This window comes from Corvus kubaryi, unplaced genomic scaffold (assembly GCF_017639235.1).
Source record: "Corvus kubaryi isolate FWS band 111438036 unplaced genomic scaffold, C.kubaryi_AGA036_p1.0 37398, whole genome shotgun sequence".
Classification (NCBI taxonomy): domain Eukaryota; kingdom Metazoa; phylum Chordata; class Aves; order Passeriformes; family Corvidae; genus Corvus; species Corvus kubaryi.
In genome coordinates this window covers 14,360,792-14,372,264 of record NW_024581137.1, presented here as the reverse complement: position 1 = coordinate 14,372,264, position 11,473 = coordinate 14,360,792, and the positions used below count along the sequence as shown (strand labels likewise).

The 11,473-nt window shown below is 45.3% G+C and overlaps 1 protein-coding gene across 1 annotated transcript; it reads left to right on the top strand.

Moving 5' to 3' along the window:
• The first annotated feature begins 3,497 nt into the window (after positions 1 to 3,497).
• CCK (cholecystokinin) lies at positions 3,498 to 10,208 on the top strand. Its single transcript, XM_042044268.1, has 3 exons — positions 3,498 to 3,614; positions 5,081 to 5,338; positions 9,400 to 10,208. The coding sequence occupies exons 2-3, from the start codon at positions 5,083 to 5,085 to the stop codon at positions 9,534 to 9,536; spliced, it is 393 nt and encodes a 130-aa protein (XP_041900202.1). The 5' UTR covers positions 3,498 to 3,614; positions 5,081 to 5,082; the 3' UTR covers positions 9,537 to 10,208.
• The last annotated feature ends 1,265 nt before the right edge of the window (positions 10,209 to 11,473 follow it).

Genomic DNA, 11,473 nt, shown 5'->3' with positions numbered 1-11,473 from the left:
TTAACCTAATATAGCACAGAATATTACCCATAAGTTTCAGGGTCCAGATGATAGTTAAAAATCCTCGCATAGCAATAATCAGAAAAAAAAAGTAATACTTAGAAACAAAAGAATGTATTTCTTGTTATGCACCTGAACATGAAGCCACCTGGTCCCACAGGATATGCACCTGGCTTTGTCCCTCATGGTCTAATATCCCAGTATACTTACTCTTGGCAGTATACAGGGCTAGAATTGAGGTTCAGCCATACACTCTCTCTTGCCACCTCAGCTGAACAGGAGAAAACCTTTGGCAGATAAATAGAGAAGGCAATTAGCTATAGAGGTGTCTTGATTGTCAGGGGGAAAGGTTAGAGAAACTCAAATCTTTTAATAGACTCTTGCCAGAAAACAAATTTTAAAAAGCCTGCAGTATCTAAACTATGGCATCTTTCAGCTTCCTCCTCAGGGATGTATCTATATTAGCATTTACTGCATTGCAGGGTTCACTTTAGGTTTAAATTTGTTTTGCATATATACTTGGATTCTTGCAATATTACTCAAGCCCTGGTACAGTGAAAGCCTATTCCTTCCTGGTGATCTGAGGCTGAAGTCTTGTGTTGGCGCAGCCTCTGTCTCACCCCACCTGTGATGGGGGCAAAGACCCTCCTCTGGTTGACACTCTACAATCCCTGGTGCACATCTAGGCCCAGCACCTGACAAAAACACTGGACCTGGAACCTAGAGGTCACTGCAAATTAAATCCCAATTCTTTCCTTTTGCGCCACGTCAATAAGTAAAGTAATACATAGTCTGAGTTTCTGCAGGCAACTCACCTCGGAGTCTGGCTGTCGTATTTGCTCATGCTGAACAGGCTTTCTGGTCTTTTACCTCTGCTCAAAACAGTTCTAAAATGCCATTAATTAACATATATTTACCAAGGACTGAAACTTTCCTACAACTTCAAACTTTCACTGAAGAAAATAATCACCAAGGACTGTACATACAGGTATTAAGGAATTTAATTAGGAAAATCCAGTGTTCAAAAGTCTATTACCCAGGCTATAGATCATGCAGCACTGCTGACTTTAACAACTTGACATCATTCCTGTTTTCCTTATTCCATTTTGTATGGTATTGCCTTTCTGTCTGTTCATGAGCACAGCTAGGGAGGTTGGTTGTCACACATATGCACACACACACACACACACACTCTTTCTCACTCCATTCGTCCAATCCTGGATATATTCATAAGTGAACTGATATTCCAAATCACTCAACGTAAATGTAGCATGTATTTGTTCAACCAGGCTAACATGTCAGACTTAAATGCTTGCATTTATATCTGTCTGATATGAATTATGCATGAGCATATATTAGCAAGCACTCTCTTTCTCTTCTGTTAAGCTTTGAGCTGGTCCCTTGGGAACTCATTATCTACAGTGGGTTTCACAAGGGCTTGATGTGACTCTACCAGAATTGTTATTGTACCTTCCCAGAAAGACTGTGATACTCTTCCCAGACACCTACAGTTCAATTCAGAGTCGACTATTTAATTGTCTAATAGCAGTGAGTATTTTTCCCACTGAGCCAAAGTAGTGAAATTGAATTATCTGGAATGTTACCGGGTTTTTTTCCAGAGACAGACAGAGCCATTGGCACTGCTGGAATAATTTCAGGGCTGTTCCTTTCCCTGGCAATCTGTTTCGATCTACTTTTCTCTTTTCAAAGGAGGTTTTGATTTTGGTTTTTTTTAGCCACCTCGGGATGGCGACTCTGCCGGATGCCAGCGCCAATGTGGGAGATGAAAGGCAGCCCGTATCCCGCTCGACAACACCCCGTCAGCAGCTGGGAGGCGTCGAGAGAGCTGGTCCATCGCCACGCCGCCACCTCCGAGCCCCGCACCACCAGGGTGGCAGGATGCGGGAGCCACGGCATCCCTCTCCCGCCCGTCCCGCTCCATCACATCAACACCGGCGCCTCAGCTCGGCCACCTCTGGGCACCGGCAGCCAGGGCTCTTCCGCGCTGAGAAAGTGACGGCAGGTTGGCATTTCCCCACTCGCACGCCACGTGGCACCTCCTGTCACGGGATTTCGCGACTTTTCCGTGGATCTCTCTCCCTCGTGCCGCTGGATCTCCCCGGGGCGCGGGGCCGCGGCGCCCTCTGCGGGCCGCGGCGGGAAGGGCGGGGGAGGGTGCGCGGGGCGATGTGAGGCAGGGCCGGCGGGGGGAACAGGATGGGGAAGCAGCGCAGTTCCCCCCCAGGAGCCCTGGGTTAAGAGGTTAAGAGCTTGCACGTCTCCCCCGTGCCCTGCCTTGGCGGGATGGAGCCCTCTCAGCTGCCGCTTGGGCACGGCCCCGGCCGGCGCTCCGTACCCCCGCAAGGTCCGCTCAGCACAGGCGGCTCCCAGGGGAGCCTCGGTGTCTCGGGGCTTCCCGGCTCCCTTCCCGGAGAGGGAAAAGCAACCTGCGCACTCGCTTGCCTCCAAACTGTAAACCTGAACACACAGATTCCGCACAATGACGCCTGAGCCCAGCTGGGTCCGAGGAGCGGCTGCTCCCGGCGGATGGGCTGCGGAGAGTTTCGGGTGGTAAGGCACGGCTGCCCCAGCCAGCCCTGCCCGTCCGTCTGCGGCCTCAGCGTGGCAGCCCGGGCGGCCCGAGCTTGAGGGCACTTTCTCCATCCCCCGAAAAGCAGGAGGCGGGACGGCGGGAGAGTGTCCGAGGCTGCTGCGGACACCTGGCGGGCATCGCCTCAGGGCGGCACCGGCCCGGCCGAGGGCCCGGGAAGGGGCGGCGGTCCCTGCAGCGGCCGGGGGAAGCTCTGGTAGTTCTGCGGTCAGTGAGGGGGAACCCACGCCGAAGGCATCTCCATCTATGGCTTTCTAGGGGGATCGTCCATGGCTTCATACTTTACTTTGCTTTTTAAATAAAATGAGTGTCCCGTCTTCCCGAGCAGATGTTCGGGAGAGCCTAGGAGAGGAAGGGGAGGATGGAGGCATTTGTGTCCCCGGGCTCAGGTCACAGGAGGCAGCAGAGAATGGAACCCAACGCCCCAGACCCCGCACCTGCCACCGCCGGTAAGCGCGGCCAGGACGAGCCCTCCCGCCTGCGGGCGGCTCCCGACGGCCGGAGCTGCCGATGCTGAGGGCACCTGGAGCCTCTCTGCCGGGCAGGAGATGTGGGCATACCCCCGGCCAGGAGCATTTTAAGTGCCCAGCTACAAGCCAGCGGGGGCTTCCAGCTCCTTCGTGCCCAGCTGAGAGCTGCCCTCCGGAGGGAGCCGGGAGAGCACGTCGGGGGCCGGCCCGTGGGGCAGGGCCAGCCCCGCGGAGCCCGCACACCTCCGCAACCAGCGGCGCCGGCCGGCGGCAGGGAAGGAGGGCGGGAAGGAGCCCCGCTCGCCCCGTGAAGCGCACACAGCCCCGGTGCCGGTCCGCGGGGCGGGGGGAGGTGGCAGCGGGGGGCTGAGCGGGCGGGGGCCCCGGATGCGTCAGAGATGTGTAAACACCGCCGCGGTGCCCGCCGCTATTTAAGGGGCCCAGGCTGAGTCTCCCCCGACTTCCCTGCTTGGGCACACACGGAACTCACCGCTCCCAACTCGAGTGGGACCTTGGAAAAGCGCAGCGGAAAGGTAGGGAGCACCTGTCACCGTCTTCTGACGGCACCACTGCCGAGGGTGGGGAGGGAAAGGAAATGGGGCTGCCTGGCTCTTACCTGTGCGGCGGCTCGGAGGGCATCCCGCTCTGTGCCGGAGGAAACGCTTCGCGCCGGAGAAGAATTCCGGCAAGAGCGGGCAGCCGGGCGGACCCCAGCGCGGGGTGCGGGATGCGGCGAGCGGCGAGTGGGGCTCCCCTCCGCTGGGAAAGGAACCGGCCAGCAGTGGTGAGATGTTGGCTTTGGAGACTGTAGCAAGGACATGAATACTTAGATGTGTGTGTATACATATATATGTGTGTGTGTAAAAAATACAGGACTCGGGGCATTTGAAGGATTCAATGCACCTTCGATTTCTATGTACCCAAACACAGATGGGTACATCACCAATAACCACACCAGAGTGACATTTCAACTTTCCTCATTCATCTCCTAAGAATGTTTTAAAACCCCCATGTCTTATATACTGTGAATTATTTCAATCTAGTGTATGTGTTGGGCAAATAAACTTAATTTTATCCCCTTCTAAAATTAAAAGGTTACGTGTACTGTTGAAGAACTTAAGAGGTTCAAAAAATCTCACATAGCTGAGATAATTCATGGGTATTTATAAGTGAAAATTACTTCCATAGCATGAAGTACTAGGTAGCTTGTTTCTTGTAAGAATTGAGAGTAATTTCTGTTTCCAGGAAAAAATACTATTTCAGCTTATGTGATAAAATGATTTAGTAAACCAACATTGTTTTGCTTAGTACACATTTAAGGAAGCAGTAGAAATCTAAATTCTCTGTTTAATATGAAGAAGACTATTAGGTTGCACTTTATTCCTTCCAGATTTTAACTAATCAGCTTTCACCACTCCTGCTATTAGATCAAGAGCTTTGGGGGACAAATGTTAGATTTTGGTTTTTCTTTCACTGGGACAAGTTTTTGGTTTTTTCTTTTTTGTGTATGATGAGATGAAACCTCTTGAACACTAAAGTTCAAATCAATGAAGGTTGGTAGAATAAGGGCTCTTCATAGAACTTGTCAAAACTGAGTATCTGTAATAACAGCAGGGTTTAGTGCAATAGCAAAATACTGAAATGTTTGAGTCCCGCGTTTTTTCAGAGATGGATTCATGTCCCTTAAGTTTTTATGAAATACAGCTTCCAAATAAAGAAAAGCAAATAAGAATTGAGTAGATCAGGGAGATACAGCACATACTAGGCTGGAAGAAACAAAATTAATTACCTGTACCTTCCTCTTTATCAAGGGTATTTAGCTATGCACATATGTGTTTTTCAACTTAAGACAGATCCCACAGTCACCTACATTAAAAAAAAAACCAACACAAGCCTGGTTTGCTCAGAATCCAGCATCACTAATGAAGATGGGGCTAGGGACTGCATAAAATGTGGTAAACCTGGCCATGTGACAGCCCACTGTCGCTTTTCTCCCCAGCAATGTACAGCGGGATATGCATCTGCGTGTTCCTTGCTGTGCTCTCGGTGAGCTCCTTCGGACAGCAAGCTCTGGGCTCACACAATGGGAATCCTCTGCCTGCTGAGCTGGAGCAGAGCCTGACAGAACCTCACCGGCACATCCGCGCCCCGTCATCCGCTGGGTCCCTGAAATCCCTGCCACGGCTGGATGGCAGCAGTGACCAAAGAGCCAACATCGGCGCTTTGCTGGCCAAGTATCTCCAGCAAGCCAGAAAAGGTACTGCTTATTGCCTGCTTCTGTGCCAGTGGGAATTCCTGAAGGGGGACTTAGTAGTTGAGATAACCCTGTCATCATCTAACACGAATTCCTAGAGAAGACAGGATTTAGATTTTGTCTGGTTATTTCTGAAGTAGAGAGCATTCCAAATCCTCTTTCCCAAACCCCTCCCAAAAAAAGGATTTATTTGTAGCAGCCTCTGACTGAGAGTCATGTAAAGATAACTGGAGAAAATGTCACCTCCCTGTCAGGTTATAGTCCAGCTTGTATTTTAAACTATTTTCATTGCCTTATTACTATGGTGGTATTTTCAGTACGTTGTATGTCACATAAAGCAATTATGTTTTCATAAAAGTTTTTCATTTAGTTAAAATCCTCACTCCCTCCCTCTTTTAAAGTTTGAAGAGCAGGAAAACTTTTCTGAGGATAAATGCAGACCAAATGGCTAGCCTCACGTCAGCCGGAAATACCTGTACCAGGGAAATATTCTGAGTATTGGATTTTTCATGTATTTGTTCCCAGAGGAAATTACAATAGCATGAAAGCTTTCAAAACACAGAGCTCACCTTTATTAGTGCAATAATTAAAAGCAATGATAAGTAAAAGCATATTTTCTTCAACATATGTCAATTCCTGGTAGGTTTTTGGTCTCGGGCAGCCTGGGAACACAATCTTGCTGTTACTTAAAACCTCCATGGCACAGTGTAACAAGGACATGAAGAATCAGTAGAGCAATGGGATTACAGGGCATTCTTATAATGAGATTTATTAGTCACTTGAGGAAACAATTGTATTACATAAGAGAAAGAGTAAAGCTATCCCTGTTGACACCTTACAGAATATATTTTACATTGATAGAAAAGTATGCCATCTCTGCTGCCAGTAAAAATGATGGCTCAAAATCATTGGCCACTGAAACTTCTCCAAGAAAACATTTTTCCTTTTGATCTGTCTCATCTCTGTACTGCTCTGTGTCTCAATAGAGTAACACCATGGGCAGCCTAATTGCTGTGGCCTTTTGGCTGCCAGCCTCAGGGAGAGCCACTACAGAAATTTTGTTTACTCATGAAAGGTTCACTCCAGCCTGTGCCCTGTACTACACAGAAAAAAGACATCTAAGAAGGAAACAGGGCTTCAAGGGAAGAGAGTAATTAGGATTAGGATTACCTTGGCATACAGACATTGGGAAACTAAATCACAGCTAGCCCCAGACTGTGCTTAGGATAAAGTTCACTTCATGTAAGTAAGAACTTTCTCCATGTAATGCAGACCATTTAACCCTCCCCTCTTGACAGCTTCCCTGCTGACGTCTATGCTAGGCAAAGCCCTATGCTTATCTGTGATGGTGGTCTGCAATTAAGAGATGCCACATGTGTTTTTGTGCATTACATATGCAGCCATACACTCTCCTTTGTGTACTCAGAACACAGCCAAATTAGAAACAACAGAAAAATGAATCACTTTCAATAGTGCCTGAAAGATTTCATCTCATGTCAGCAATTTGCACAATATCCATTAAGGAACTTCTTCTAGCTGTTCATGCAATTTAATGGCAAGATAATTCAGATGTGAAATTCCACAATTCAGTGCTACACTTAAGGCTGTTACTGAATAAGCATGTTATTGCAGGAGTCTGTAAAGCAGAATCCTCGTTACCTTTCCCCAGCATAGTCATTGTTGCCCACCCACATGGAAACAGAACATCTCCTTCTAGTTTATGTACCCATTATATTTCCTTAAATATGGGGCTGACATTTCCAAATAGGTTAACCAGAAAAAGCAAAAAAAAAAAACCACCCTTTGGATTTAAGATGTCTTTTTCTGTAAATATTAATATGAGGGACAATTTCCTGCATATGTGTTATTGACATATATAATTAACTCTAAAAAGTGTCTGGAAGCAGATGTTGGGATTCTTGTGATGCGACTAGGCTAGCTGAACTCTCATTTGTAGATGTAATTGCTGGTTACAGGAGAGAAGGTTCATGGGACAAACAGTATTTACTTCATTTAAAACATACATACAGTGTTCCCATCAAAACATATTCTTATTTAATGTGAAGACTCTGGGCAGTACTTCAGAAATCTCTGTAGAACACTCACATCTACTCTATTAGTCACTTCTAACCTGTCTAAACCATAATACTCACTGGAAAATTCCATCTAGGGGGAAAGAGAGTCTGGGCTTTTGTTAGTGTTAGCACTCACCAGTAGTGGCGTTTGCCCTCATGATTAATAGGAAGGCTGGTTTTGTAAATTATTTCCAGTTAAAACAGTGAGAGAGTTAAGTTCTCTCAAGGGCTTAGGGATTGATGAGAGCCTTGTAGCTGAACTGCTACAACTGTGAATATGTTTGTCATACACTTATTCTGCAATACTCACACGACATCTCTGGTGGGTTGAGGAAAGGTAATTAAGGTGCTCTTAGGAAATTTGTGACCCAAGCTTTCAATTACGTTAGGCTTTCAGCTTGAATCTGGCACCATGCAGAAGAGATGTTGTAACTCTCAAGCCAGTGACAGGCACATTTAATGTCCCCTAAGGAGTCCTTGACAGGCCAGAGAGTAGTGGCACCAGGGGAGCCTTTACAGCCCACAGGTCACATCAGGCTCAGAAGCCTCTTAAGCACCAACATCTGAGTGATGGTTCTGTGCTGCCTGAGCCCTGCTTGGTTATTGTGCTAAGGAGCTGTTGTCATTAACTTAATTACACCTTTTGAATTATGAATGTGAACTTCATGGGGTTTGAGCATTTAATGACAGACATTCTATTCTAGAGAAAATTAATTTTTTTGTCGTTTTGTTCTAGATAAATGTCTTAAGCATGGCTTTTTTGTGTGTGTATGTGTATCTTCAACTCCCTGCAACCACTAACAAAGCAATGCAGTTGCTTCTTGTTTTACTGGGTCACGTTCATTATAAAGCATTACATGAGGAAGACCTTGAAATATAAAAGCACAGAGTCAACAAGGGTTTCTTCAAAACACAAGAAACTGAAAGCAAGGCAATTTTGTAGATTTGGATATATGGTATTTAATTTGGGCTCCTTTTCCTTTTTGATCAATTCAAGTATTCCTCAAGCCTCAGTCTGCATTGAATACTAATATATTAAATCTGTTCCTTCCTCCCTCAAAGCTTAACTCCATCTAATTATTGATAGATATCAAGTTTGTCTGTTTTCAGGGAGTACAGAGAAAAGTCATTTACCTTTCCCTGTATTTTTTAGGTACACTATGTGATGATGTGAAAGCAGAGGATTGCAGTCCATTTTTTAAAGCATAAACTCTCCTGGCAAATAGTTTGTGTGTCTTTGATGCCTTAAGCAAGGCGTATAGAAAGGATAAAGCAAGATCAGAAATCAGCCTCCAACCCTGCTGTAAAAAGAATTACGAAGGCTTTGGATAAGCAATGAAAAAGGCACTGACATTGTCGAAAACCCTGTATAATTCCAGCAATAGGTACCTCTGACTGTGAACTCCAGACACAACTCTCTCCATTTCAGGATTATTCCCAAAACCTAGGATTCATAACTCTACCCTGCTTATTACTGAATTTGCACTGTAAGAGCTCCTGTACTTACGTTAATGTCTTTCTAAGCAACACAGGACTGCAGTGTCTCAGGCTTGAGCCTGCTCTCAAGAAGAGTTATTTTGCATCTAGGGCAGCTCTCCCAGTACGAGCAAGTAAACATGGGCCTTTACAGGAATAGTGAGAAATGGTATGGTCTCCTCCTCTCTCTCTCTCTAGTAAAATAGGAGGGAAGAAGGAAAAATCTATCCATATTCCTTCCTGTTAGACAGGAGGAGAATGTTCCTGCAGCAGGAGGTAGAAAATAATCTGTTTATATTGCACTGAAAAAATCCAAGGCACTTTCAGAACATTACATGTAAGGCTTCTACTGATGTTTTCCCCAGTGACATGACACTGGTGTTACATGGCTGGTATTAGGTACATTTCAACTATTGCAGACATCTGCTAATGAGCACAAGCCAGATCAGAACACGGGTGAACCCAGAGAATGTGTCCTCTTACTCTCTGCTCTCCCAAATGCTTTTTCCTTAGGCTCCACTGGAAGATTCTCAGTTATGGGAAACAGGGTACAGAGCATTGATCCTACTCACAGGATAAATGACAGAGACTACATGGGCTGGATGGATTTTGGACGCCGCAGTGCTGAAGAATATGAGTATTCTTCGTGAAGAACACCAAATTATAGCAACAAGGAAAAAAAAAATCACACTCCCATGTCTCTACAAAAAGAGATAAATCAATTTGTTGTCCTCTTCAAATCAGTGTTTTAAAGTATTTAAAATCATGTATTTGACATAAGTTTGTCTGTAAGACTACACAATGCAATATATACATATGCAGAATTTTCCAGAAAACGTTTTCTTTCTTTTGTGGTTTCTCATACATTAATACTATATTAAAATGATTTCACTTATTGTCCTTGTCCTGTCACTGCATGTTGCTGGGTGTTTTACTATAAAGAGAGGCAGGATAATGCCTTCATTTGGCAATGTAAATATATTCCATAGGTTGAGTAGTCAGACAGATTATCCACTTTTCAGAGAAACCTTGTGTCAGTTCCCATAGCTTTGAACTCTAGGGGACTTGTCCAGGTATAAACACAGCAGCTCAATACTGCCAGAAAAGACAACTATTTTCATGGTGACCCTACTTGCAAAGGACTGAGTTAAACACTGAGCCCACATGTTTGCAGTGAATAGCCAATACTACTAAAACAGTGAAAAAGAGGAATGATACCAACATGTTTCATCTTCCTGGCTTACTTGTTTTATGTTGTGAACTCAATGTGAAAGTTCTGCTGATGGCTGCAAATCACAGAATAAACAGAGCATTCTCTGCTGCGTGGTGAGCCAAGCATTCATTTGGGAGGGGGTGAGGACAGGTTCCTGAACAGAGTAGAAGGTGATCCTGAGAGGGAGACGTATTGGAACAGTCTAGTCACAGTATCCTGAAAGGAAAGGGGTGGCTTCCAAGTATCACAGAGGCTGTCTGAGTTGGCTATTGCCCACCAATGTGAAGAGGAGGAGGGAGGTTCTGCCCAGCTCTCACCTGGCTCAGAGCAGGGCAGAGGGCCCCAAGTTCAGAGCTGGGCAGTGATCCCAGCTTGTGCAAAACCAGCACCCTGCAGATCCTGCAGTCATTCCTGTCTGCCTGTGGGCAGGCTGAAAAAAATGTGTTTTACTTGCACTTTGTTCCTCCACCACGGGTAACCAACCTCCCTGAAGCTCCTGGGTCTCCTTCAGCAGCTGGATCTCCCATCTAAGGAATGCCCTAAATTGTAAAGGAGGTGATTTTTGCATTGCATAATTCACAGAGTTTCTCCCTAACGTGTGCACTATGACAAAAAGGAAAATATTTGTCACACACAGGAAAGCAGGTGCTTGCCAAAGGAAAGAGGCAGCAATTTCTACAGCAGTTAACAGGCAAACACAAAGCATAGAAAACAATACATAGAAAATAGTTGCACTAAACCAAAATTCTACCAAAACCAAGAAGACTGGGAAACAAACCAAAACGGTTGTGCCAAGGGTTGAGCACAAAAACACTTTGAGGAGCTCTTCCCAGCTAGGGGAGCAAACAGCACTGCAGAATCTGCAGTGAAAGGGAGACTTCAGTAAACAGTAACGGGGAGTTTTCTTCTCTAGTAACACCAAATACCTTTTTTTTTTTTTTTTTGTGGATCTCATCTAGAAAACATGGAAATGTTTTTCTGCTTTTCTTCCTCTCAAGCTTCTCCCAGTCAACCAGTTTCCAAGCCACCTAGTCTGGCTTTTTTTAGGTTCCTTTCTAAGCATAATGAATCCCAAATCACCTGAATTCTCTCCTTGGTTTTGGTTATTGCTCACAGCAAGAGAGTCCAAAGTGCCCATTTTTCCCAAAACTTTCAAACAAGAGATTAAAACCAATTAATATATTTTTTTTTAAACTGAGGGAAATACAAATAAATCTAAAAATGCATATATTTAAACATTTCCCACCAAAGTGATGTTTCTTTAAAACTACTTGGGAGAAAACTCAGTTTCTGTTTTGCTATCTTTTAAATTAATGTCAGGAACATTCAAGAAATATTTTTAAATGTTTTCATCCCTGGCTTACACTGATGAAG